The 12,157-nt window shown below is 38.1% G+C and overlaps 3 protein-coding genes across 3 annotated transcripts; 1 reads left to right on the top strand and 2 right to left on the bottom strand.

The window, feature by feature from the left end:
- Window positions 1-281: 281 nt before the first annotated feature.
- LOTGIDRAFT_109935 (hypothetical protein) lies at window positions 282-635 on the bottom strand (the record flags this gene model as incomplete). Its single annotated transcript, XM_009047053.1, has 2 exons — window positions 282-482; window positions 522-635. Coding segments are annotated over 2 exons (315 nt in total), but the record flags the coding sequence as incomplete, so codon positions are not given.
- Window positions 636-5,708: 5,073 nt separating this feature from the next.
- LOTGIDRAFT_230149 (hypothetical protein) lies at window positions 5,709-7,526 on the bottom strand. The gene is made up of 2 exons (XM_009047054.1): window positions 7,443-7,526; window positions 5,709-7,128 (listed from the first exon to the last, which is right to left on the bottom strand). The coding sequence occupies exons 1-2, from the start codon at window positions 7,443-7,445 to the stop codon at window positions 5,773-5,775; spliced, it is 1,359 nt and encodes a 452-aa protein (XP_009045302.1). The 5' UTR covers window positions 7,446-7,526; the 3' UTR covers window positions 5,709-5,772.
- A 369-nt stretch (window positions 7,527-7,895) lies between these two features.
- On the top strand, window positions 7,896-9,719 carry LOTGIDRAFT_230154 (hypothetical protein). Its single transcript, XM_009047055.1, has 2 exons — window positions 7,896-8,044; window positions 8,349-9,719. The coding sequence occupies exons 1-2, from the start codon at window positions 8,042-8,044 to the stop codon at window positions 9,702-9,704; spliced, it is 1,359 nt and encodes a 452-aa protein (XP_009045303.1). The 5' UTR covers window positions 7,896-8,041; the 3' UTR covers window positions 9,705-9,719.
- Window positions 9,720-12,157: the final 2,438 nt, after the last annotated feature.

Genomic DNA, 12,157 nt, shown 5'->3' on the forward strand with positions numbered 1-12,157 from the left:
TTCTTGTGAGTCGCAAACCAAAACACAACGAATTATTTTTACAGACTCAAACTTTGTTTTGGGCCGTAGATATCCTAAAGTCAAGTGAAGCATATGAAGCAAACTGAAAGTATTCTTTGTCATGTCAACTGGTCACCTTAAAAAAGTCGTACGTTTTTATCAATCCAATAAGTGTAAAGGCGCGAATAGACGATGTACGGCGTCTGGTGCAGTATATGGTGCGGGATTATCGATACAGTAGAAAATATAAAAAACGATTCGTGTCTGCACCGTGTGTGTGTTCACTTCTTCTTTTGCCGCATCGTATAGCGCACCGGACACCGTACCTCGTCTATTCTCGCCGTATACCGCACCGGACACCGTACCTCGTCTATTCGCGTCGTATACCGCACCGGACACCGTAACTCGTCTATTCGCGCCGTATACCACACCGGACACCGTACCTCGTCTATTCGCGTCGTACACCGCACCGGACACCGTACCTCGTCTATTCACGCCGTATACCGCACCGGACACCATACCTCGTCTATTCGCGCCGTATACCACACCGGACACCGTACCTCGTCTATTCGCGTCGTACACCAAACCGGACACCGTACCTCGTCTATTCGCGTCGTACACCACATCGGACACCGTACCTCGTCTATTCGCGGCTTTATCTTAATGTAGAGTAGAAAATAACCATTCCATAAGCCAGTCTGTTACTTAGGTACCATAATTACGAGTTCCCTTAACGGCAAAGAACATTTTTACATGGTACAGTCTTTGTTAGTCGGATCAGTATAAGAATTCTTCCCTCCCCTATATCTTAGGCTGTAATGATATATTGCGAAGACCAAGCGACATGTATCGACACGGAATCTATCAGTGATCATATCAATACGATTGTAACTACTGGTTTATCGGCTGTTTTCACCAGATATTATCTCGACTACAAACACAAGTTTTTATTGTCGGCGTCTCTTTCATCTTTTGTTTTATGCCGACGTTTATATCAAATTGTATCTACTGTTATTGACGTGTTCTAATGGCTTCTAAACACCACGTGCTATGATTGGCATATACACCAATAAATGTCGTGTACTTTCATCTTCCATACTATCTTGATCATTTATAGGGGGACTATTTGCAGAGACGAACTGAGGGGTCGTACCACTGGATGTGGTCCGATGTCTCAGATGAGTCAGGCGTATATGACCCCTACAACAATTCTCAAAAGTCTCAAAAAAGTGACCCTAGTCTCAAAGTTTACAAAATCTGAGTGTCTTTAAATATAAAATATAATAGAGGTAATCAAATGTTTCGTTTTTATTTGGAAAGTCAATTTTGTTAGTAGGCCTATAATATTGAGTTCTGCACATCGGCGACTTGCGATAATCTTATGGCGGGAAAATTCAAATGAATAAAAAATAAAGGTTATCTTTCAATATTGGTAAATTAAAAGAAATGTGTTATCTAATGGAATCTATCAGTGAATAAAAAGATAAATTCTGATAGTTTTATGGACAGAATTGACAAGAGGTCGACAGAAGACATGAACTGAACATCATAAACGTGAAATAAATACAGTCATGGCGCCATTTTAATATACAGACTTATTGATCGCGGCTATAACTCATATTGTGAGACATATTGATCACGTCTATATCATAATGTATTTTGACAAATTGACAGAATAACAAATTGTTCATTATATTACTAATATCTTTAAGCGCCACTAGTTTGCTATTAATACATAAATATTAATATGGACACCCAGGAAGGCATGATGCGATTGAGTTTGAGGATTTTAGACTATAGCAGCACGAAATTACTATTTCAACATCCTTTCCACTGCCTTAAAAGAGAGAAAATCAAAAGTAAAGAAATTGAGCAGATAAAAAGAATCCCGAAAATATGACACTGCACTTGGATCACGCAGTTGGAGGATGTATCCATTGCGATTTCCAATTCCATGTTCTGCTTTGAAGATTTCAGAAAAGCCGAAAGAATCTACTTGAACCTACTAGAACTGAATCTCGCTCAATAAAGCTGAATATAGAAAACGAAAGTAGAGAAAGAGCCAATCAGAATAGTTTATTTTGATTGACATTTCGCCTCCAGCCAACAGTCTGATAATCACTTCAATAGTCTCATTGAATAAACTAATAAAGGGGCATAACTCTCTTTTTGATGTTTGGGGTCATTTTCGTTCCAAGTTGTCCATGGCCTGGAGCCATGAAGACCAAATAGAAGTCTGTGTTTATACAGTTTCATACTTTCTTAAGATCCGACAATTAAAAGCCACTTGATGTAAATATTTACCGCCAGAGGGAGCTGTATGTTCTTCTGTGTGCGGGCTAAATGTTAATAACGATCTTGATTGGCTATTGGTGAAAGAACTCTTCAGGCTAAAAGAACGGAAACGGTATGTTATTGAAAGAGGGAGCGATCATTAAGATTGGAGTATTTGTAGCAGAAATGGTTTATTTGTGGGGAGAATTTCTTTTATTTGTGTTTACATTCCACCACCTGCTTTGATCTTTAACTTTCGCCTTCAGATGGCCACGAGGCAGTCAGTTGAACTGAATATGTTTAATATTTGGAGTTCATGGCTCGCTTTTGCAATATTTAAGAACATGGCGAACTGAAGTGGCTATTATTTAGTCTTTTGGAGGCAGTGAGTTGAAGTGAAGTGAGACAGACACTCCGACAGTGGTGAGACAAATAGGGGACAGACTGACTGAGGGGGAGGGTGTGGACAACCGCCGAGGATAAAATTTAAAATGCCGCAGCTCTGTGGGAGCCTATAGGCAAGAGCAACCAACTGAGCATCTATAAGGGTTCACACCAAGAAAAAACGTATAAAAATCACATTTCTAAATTTGTTAGTAATGGAGTAGGGGAACAATTTGGGGTACAAACCTGTATCTTCCCCTGCACCGACCCTCTTTATGTACACCATGGTACCATTATTTCAAATTATACCAAAAAATATAGGCGCACAGCCCCCACTCAAAGATCTTAAACCATCCCATAAGTATCAGGTCCTATAAATGGAAGGTTTTCTAGCATGATTTCCTCCATGCACAAAGCTGCGTGATAAAACAGTTCGAAATTAGCCAAAGTCTCAATCACCAGACTTTTCAAACTTCCTTTCAAGTTTGTTTGCACTAACATATTCTTTGAACATTTTCAGACACAAGACAAACATAAATCTCCACTGAATTCTCTGGAGTATTTTACAGTGAATTGTTAATGTAATTTTCACCAACATACCTTGAGGGCACTTATTTCAGTAATTACATTTTCAAACAGTTGTAAGTATTTTGTTTATTAGGATGACACTGTAAGATCTTGTATGTAAAATATACATGTTGCATGTTGGCAATATATAACATTCTCCAATGTAGACGAAAAGTATCAGAAACAAAAATAGATACTGAATTGTAGTTCCAATATGTAACCGATCAATTGCCAAAATCAATGGATTATCAGCAAACCAAGAAAAAAGGCATTGCTTTATCAAACCAACCTGTCAGTGGAATTTACCTCGGAATAGACTTACATTGGTTAGGAAGGAAACCGCTACCACGTTCATTACCGAAATAACTGGCTGTGGAAAGTTTGCATGTCTTATACCAGCTCAACTCGCAATAGACTTAGTCATCTCTCGATTTCTCTAACATTTCAAATTTGTCAATAATAGCTGATGTAACAAAAAATTTTCTGGCAATATAGCTGCCTTAATCATACCGCACAATTTCACTGAAAAATCTTACAGTGTGAAGTTTTAATTCTAAGTGGAAATGCAACTGTTTTCAATAAGGTGGCGAGTGTTTGGGAATGTTTGAAGTAAACTCATAACATTAAATTGAATTGCCGATTTCATCACACAGTTCTGAGGACATCAAAGGCCTAGAATCAATGATACTGTTTAACAGCACCATTCAATTTGTCACTTGTTTCTCTCAAATCACTGATTCTAGATAGGACCGAATTGTTTCTTCACAATCAAAGCGTGTTGATAGTATATCCATTTATGGAAAAGCGAAACCCAAAGTAGAGCAATTTGATAGCCTCTCTGAGTTTCGCTATCCCACTTGATAACATAACCACTTATGGGATAGCGAAACCCAAAGTAGAGACGACAGTCTGGTTTTAACTATCACTTAATTCTTTATGGAAACGTGTCCTAAACGACAAACTTTGATTGGTTAATACTAACGTCAGAAACGGTGGAAAATTTTACATGCTTTACCAAAGAATTATCAGAAAACAAACAGGAAACGAAATTGTAATATAATTTTAATCAGATTGCCCATTTCCAACACTAGTCTAAAGCTTTGAGCTTTGAGCTCTTTCACGATTTCCAACTGACGAAGTATCTTTAAAGTGCACAGCCTATTACTGTAGACTGCGAATGTGTCTTTAAATCAAACTAATACTGGAGGCTAATATAATCTGAAAGCAGAAGTCAGAATCGAGTCTGGTTGTTAGAAAATCTGACATTATCAATCACGCGCATCGACAGGCTGTCATAACATATTACAGTTATCGCCCTTTATTACCACTCTCCTTTATTTCGTCTTGAAGTTAGTCTCGCATTACCAGACATACATGTACGTTGATATACTCATTCCGAGTCTTATTGATCGCGACTACTTTGATAAAAGTCTAGGTCAATAGGACATTCATTAAGCTTGACGTTAATTGGCACGGCTTTTTAAATTCGCGTTATAAATGTCTAGCTTGTAATTTCTACTGACGTTTGTTATTCGTACTTTTAGTTTTAGTCTTCAGTGAGTGTCTGAGCCACAAAATATTTGTCTTTGCCCCAGGGCTAGCTAAATGGGAAAAGAATATGGCGTGAGGTCAGAGTGCGAACCAGACCTTGAACAAATGGCGATATTGAAATTTGCATACATATATATATACAACATGGCCGAACGTGATTCAATTTTCGTGCCAATATGAATCGATTGAACCTATATGTTAAAATACAATTGCTCTGCACCTGCGAAGTAGGCTATGTTCACTTTAAAGAACACCTGATGCCAATTTTGAAAATGAGCTTGTCAACTAAGTACTTCCACGATAGGTTCAACGTTCACAAAGTGGAGAATGATGACGGCGTTGGTGGCGTGGACGTTGAAAAATGGCGTGATGCCAAAAAGACATTTCAGACTCGAAGCACGAAACCATTTCTAGAATATTTTTATTGGAGCTAATCAGTCAATGTTTCCGTGGCAGCCAAGAAAAAATAGAATCCGGAAATGTACGGAAAATACCGGAGATTAAGACAATCAAAAAACAAGTAAGTTGACAGACCGAATCTAAATCCTCGACAAACATAATATAGATCTGTCTTAGGGTTCAGATTCATTGGTGTACTCTATTCGTGCTGGTAGTATCGTGTATCTTTGGGTTTAAATCAGGCATATAAGATAAAGTGTTTCATGGAGTTAATACTATATGATATAACCACCTGAAATATTACACAGGTATGGCTGTATACCTGGCTAATATGTGTATGACTAGCTAACAACAGTTTTCGTATGTCCAAAGAGTCCCAGCCAGTGTTCCGAATGAAGTACATGTAAATATACTGTGTGTCGTCAAGATGTTACCGAATGAAACGACCTGTATCCAAGAGTAAGCCCTTTCTGTCATTATAGCATCTGAAATCACTCAGACTGGGTTGGATAATTAGCTGACAATAAAACATTGTTTCTAAAAATAATGCTTTAATAACACTCAAATAAATACATAAAAACTGATTCGATGAATAACTTAATATTCTTCTCCCTCTCCTTCTTCTCCTTCACCTTCAACAGAATCAACTCCAACTTCTTCATAATCTTTCTCCAGAGCAGCTAAATCTTCTCTAGCTTCAGAGAATTCACCTTCTTCCATACCTTCACCGACATACCAGTGAACGAAAGCTCTCTTGGCGTACATCAGATCAAATTTATGATCAAGACGAGCCCAGGCTTCAGCAATAGCAGTCGTGTTACTCAACATACAAACAGCTCTCTGGACCTTCGCTAAATCACCCCCTGGTACAACAGTTGGTGGTTGGTAGTTGATACCCACTTTGAAACCAGTTGGACACCAGTCGACGAATTGGATGGTTCTCTTGGTCTTTATAGTGGCAATAGCAGCATTAACATCCTTGGGAACAACATCACCTCGGTACAACATACAGCAAGCCATGTATTTACCATGACGAGGATCACATTTGACCATCTGGTTGGCTGGTTCAAAACAAGCGTTGGTGATTTCAGCTACAGAAAGTTGTTCATGGTAAGCTTTTTCAGCCGAGATGACTGGAGCATAGGTAGCCAGTGGGAAATGGATACGTGGGTAAGGAACCAAGTTAGTCTGGAATTCAGTAAGATCGACGTTTAGAGCACCATCAAATCGAAGCGAAGCAGTGATGGAGCTGACAATTTGACCAATCAATCGATTTAAGTTGGTGTAGGTTGGTCTTTCAATATCGAGGTTTCGTCTGCAGATATCATAAATAGCCTCGTTATCCACCATGAAGGCACAATCGGAATGTTCCAATGTTGTATGGGTTGTAAGGATAGAGTTGTAAGGCTCTACCACAGCAGTTGATATTTGTGGAGCAGGATAAACAGCAAACTCCAACTTGGATTTCTTGCCATAGTCCACACTCAATCTTTCCATCAACAAGGAAGAGAAACCAGATCCGGTTCCTCCACCAAAACTGTGGAAGATGAGGAATCCTTGAAGACCAGTACATTGATCAGCCAGTTTCCTGGTTCTGTCGAGAACCAGATCAATGAGTTCTTTACCCACAGTGTAGTGACCTCGGGCATAGTTATTAGCAGCATCTTCTTTACCAGTGATGAGTTGTTCAGGATGGAAGAGTTGGCGGTAAGTACCAGTTCGGACTTCATCTACAACTGTTGGTTCCAAATCAACAAATACAGCTCTTGGCACATGTTTACCAGCTCCTGTCTCACTGAAGAAAGTGTTGAAGGAATCATCGCCACCTCCAATAGTTTTATCAGAAGGCATCTGACCATCAGGCTGGATACCATGTTCTAAACAGTACAACTCCCAACAAGCATTGCCCATCTGGACACCAGCTTGACCAACATGGATAGAGATACACTCGCGCTGAAAAAAAAAGATAAATAAAAGTATAAGCTCAATACCGATATCAAGACAAACTGAAATTGAATAAAAGAAGTATAAATTAAAATGCCTAGTGAGTTTATTCCACCAATTTGTTGTAATTTCTAAAAAAAACACATCGTTTTGCGTAGAGTATGCAGATATCACATACAGATTTCAGTCAAATCATCTTATAAATCCAAATATGTTTTTGAAACACAATCTCTAATGTTGTCGACTTGCATTTAACCAAGAAATCAAATGTTTCACATGCCACATTGTAAAGACTATTCTAAATATTGACTGAATTTACTTACCATTTTAAATTTTAATTTGAGTTATTAATCGAAGGAAAAGAAAACTGTCAACTTGTTGAAGCTGTAGGGAAGCTTTCACGAGAGATACTGAGGTACTGCCCAGAGCAATACAGGTGCCTTTTATACGCTATATTTCAATATCACCCTTAGAAACATTGTGTACGTTACTAGGTTTGTTACACTTTGTAACAGATTGGCATAATACCGTTAAACATGTATACATAATTGGATCATTGTGATAATCTATTAATCCGGTAATCCGTTATTATTATCCACGTTAGCTTACTATTCATGATTGTATCAGAAATGATTACTTTAAGAAAATCGTAATCCTATTGTTTTCACGCCACAATAATCTATAATGAATGCCAGAAATTAGCTTTAACCGAGAGTGACTCTTTCAAACCAATTCAACTAATATTTTTAATTCGTATTATCTAACAATCTGTTTCTAAGAAACAGAAGCGAAATTACAGTAACATGGTATAAAAGACCAGACCCTACAGAAGACCAGTATCACATTTCAGTTTGCTCTTCAGCTTACCATAACAGCTTCAGCAAATTTTGGTTTTTAACCTTTTGATAAACAATTATTAAAAATGGTAAGTAAATGACATTATTTAATATTACACTTTGTATAATGATTTCAAAACTTTCCAGGGAAAACGAGGCAGTTAGGCTTAGCTGACACTTACGAGACTCTCCATTAACTTCCAGACGAAAAGAAGTTATTTGTAGATATAACTGTTTGGTTGGGACATTGGGAGATTCCAGAGACTTTCTTGTTTATCACTTGATCACTTATTAATTTTGAGACACCCTTTAATGTTCTTACAATCTTAATGTTTCATTATGCCTGTTCATATTCAATTAGGTATTCTAACTCTACTTTGTTTTTCCTTTCAGCGTGAGTGTATCTCTATCCATGTTGGTCAAGCTGGTGTCCAGATGGGCAATGCCTGTTGGGAGTTGTACTGTTTAGAACATGGTATCCAACCTGATGGTCAGATGCCTTCTGATAAAACTATTGGAGGTGGAGATGATTCCTTCAACACTTTCTTCAGTGAGACAGGAGCTGGTAAACATGTGCCAAGAGCTGTATTTGTTGATCTGGAACCAACAGTTGTAGATGAAGTCCGAACTGGTACTTACCGTCAACTATTCCATCCTGAACAACTCATCACTGGCAAAGAAGATGCCGCTAATAACTATGCCCGAGGTCACTACACTGTAGGTAAAGAACTCATTGATCTGGTTCTAGACAGAACCAGGAAGCTGGCTGATCAATGTACTGGTCTTCAAGGATTCCTCATCTTCCACAGTTTTGGTGGAGGAACCGGATCTGGTTTCTCTTCCTTGTTGATGGAAAGATTGAGTGTGGACTATGGCAAGAAATCCAAGTTGGAGTTTGCTGTTTATCCTGCTCCACAAATATCAACTGCTGTGGTAGAACCTTACAACTCTATCCTTACAACCCATACAACATTGGAACATTCCGATTGTGCCTTCGTGGTGGATAACGAGGCTATTTATGATATCTGCAGACGAAACCTCGATATTGAAAGACCAACCTACACCAACTTAAATCGATTGATTGGTCAAATTGTCAGCTCCATCACTGCTTCGCTTCGATTTGATGGTGCTCTAAACGTTGATCTTACTGAATTCCAGACCAACTTGGTTCCTTACCCACGTATCCATTTCCCACTGGCTACCTATGCTCCAGTCATCTCGGCTGAAAAGGCTTACCATGAACAACTTTCTGTAGCTGAAATCACCAACGCTTGTTTTGAACCAGCCAACCAGATGGTCAAATGTGATCCTCGCCATGGTAAATACATGGCTTGCTGTATGTTGTACCGAGGTGATGTTGTTCCCAAGGATGTTAATGCTGCTATTGCCACCATCAAGACCAAGAGAACCATCCAATTCGTCGACTGGTGTCCAACTGGTTTCAAGGTGGGTATTAACTACCAACCACCAACTGTTGTACCAGGAGGTGATTTAGCCAAGGTCCAGAGAGCTGTTTGTATGTTGAGCAACACGACTGCTATTGCTGAAGCCTGGGCTCGTCTTGATCATAAATTTGATCTGATGTACGCCAAGAGAGCTTTCGTTCACTGGTATGTCGGTGAAGGTATGGAAGAAGGTGAATTCTCTGAAGCTAGAGAAGATTTAGCTGCTCTAGAGAAAGATTATGAAGAAGTTGGAGTTGATTCTGTTGAAGGTGAAGGAGAAGAAGGAGAGGGAGAAGAATATTAAATCTGTTACCATTTGTTTTACAATAAATAAATTTATTAATTCATTTTTTCATACATATTGTCTACTTTGCAACTTTCAGCCTGGTCTTCACCACAAACTCATAGAAAAAGACACCTAACATTTTTGGCCGAAATGGACCGAACATTTGCGATCAAAACAGGCCTAACCCCTGGTCGAATCGGACCTAAAGTACGGTGTACATGTCCGAAATTCGTCTAAACCGAGTTTCAAAGCGTTTGTAGACAAGCAGACATGAAGGGCGTAAAACTCTCTTTTTCACTTTAGACACTGGAAAAACCTGACTGGAGTTTTACCGGAAGTAGTTTTTCTAACCCCACACGAACCAGTGTCACTCGAGTCTGATACCATTTTAATGTTTGTCAGGAATTTAGTTTCGGTCTGTCAATCACGCTCCATTTTTTGATTGTTGTCATTTCCGCTACTTTTCTTTTACTTCCGGTTTCCATTTTTTTCTGACTGTCACGTTACAGAGAATGATCTTTTGGTGTTTTTTTCTATTTATGGAATACAACTGACAAATTAGAGGTTTTGTGAATTTTGAATAAGCACATAATATTTAAAAATCCAGAATTCAGAATCCATAGAGATAAAAAAAAAAGCAGACAGACAAAGTCAATAAGTCAGTCCAGACTAAAATGACAAGGCTCGAAAGAGTAAGCGCTCCCTGCCCAGTGTATGTATTGCTCAATGTTCTCATGCTTCTTATCTTTTCCTCACCCTCTGATTGGCTGTATTTTCCAACGTAAAATCAAATCAAATCGCTGCGTTTATAAACTTCCATAATACAAAAAAGGTGGCTATTGCATTCAAGGTATAAGGACCAATAGCTTGACATTGTGAAGATGAATAAAAACGTAATGATATTATTATGCATTAGTCAAATTTCACAAATGTATCTTGATAATCGACCCACTTTACAAGCAAAAGTAACCATAATTTGCGATAACGTTTCAAATTACAAAGTCGGGGCGTCAAGTTTAGAAAAGCTATTATTCTTTATTTCAATAAATACACGTCCATAATCAAATGTAGGTCAAAGATCACGTGACAAGAATAATGGAATGATGACAAAAATCCATTCCAAATTCTCAATTTTCAGAATATAAATAGCTTCGTTTACACTTTATAGTCGGGTGGCACGTGTGTGCACGTGCGTGAATGATACAGAACGTCAAATAACAATACAGTAGTTGATGGTTGACAAATAGATATTGCACGTTCATCACGAGAGAGATATGGTTGTCTGATTTGGGTCTAATTATTGGTATTATGAATGAGATATTACACGGTTTCGGTGAAATATCAGCTAACTTCATAATGCTCAATAATTCATTGTTTTTTATACAATCTTATTACATTGTGTATTAACACGTCGTCTTGATATTTAGGAAAAAGGATTTTAACAATATATCTTGCATAAGTTTCTTGGAATACTGCAGACTGTTTTGTTCCCAGCAGGACATGCTCAGCCTTTTTACTGAATTAAAAAAAAACTTAAGTACAACCTGTACAAAACATTGCATGGACAGTTTCAAACAAGTGGGATCCGAGGCACTGATCTCGAATTGAACTGGCACCGTATTCATGATTTACAATTCCGTACACCCATGAAAACACATCGGCTCTTGCCTGAGGACGACAAGGGGAACACGTCGAAACGTTGGATAAAACTTTAACCAGTGATTGTTGTTCCATAAAGCTGTGTCTTTATATCGTACTCACAATTGCTTAATGTCATTTAAAACTTGGTATATAGGGGTCAGGAGAGCTCCCTGATTAGATCCTATGGAACCTGAGAGATAAAGTAAATAGACGTGATCAATATGTCTCGCAATATGAGTTATAGCCGCGATCAATAAGTCTGTATATTAAAATGGCGCCATGACTGTATTTATTTCACGTTTATGATGTTCAGTTCATGTCTTCTGTCGACCTCTTGTCAATTCTGTCCATAAAACTATCAGAATTTATCTTTTTATTCACTGATAGATTCCATTACTAATGCTGATACGTATATTTATATTTTATAATATCACCTCCTTACCAATTTCAACTTTTTAATATTAACTTTAATTCAATCAGCAATATTAAAGATTGAGTTTACACAAAGATGTCTAACTCTTACATAATCTTTAAATATCTTTAAATATGGTTTAATTTCATGGTGATTCGGGTTGTGGCCTGCGTATGAAATCCTTCATAGGGTAGCCTATTTGTAAGACAAACAACAAAGTTTGTAAGCGTCTGAATTTCGCATTCGCCGTTAAAAAAAAACAAACAAACCCACCTTCAGGCAACGCAATGTGCATCCTTTTTTTTCTTGACCACATTTCAATCTCAAGATCTATGTAGAGTTTCAACAATATTTAAAAACAATGTTGGTTTGCCTAACAAAAGGACATCCAAGCTCTCAGAAGATGGCGAAAAAATTT

This window comes from Lottia gigantea (assembly GCF_000327385.1).
Source record: "Lottia gigantea unplaced genomic scaffold LOTGIsca_11, whole genome shotgun sequence".
In the NCBI taxonomy this organism is placed as follows: domain Eukaryota; kingdom Metazoa; phylum Mollusca; class Gastropoda; family Lottiidae; genus Lottia; species Lottia gigantea.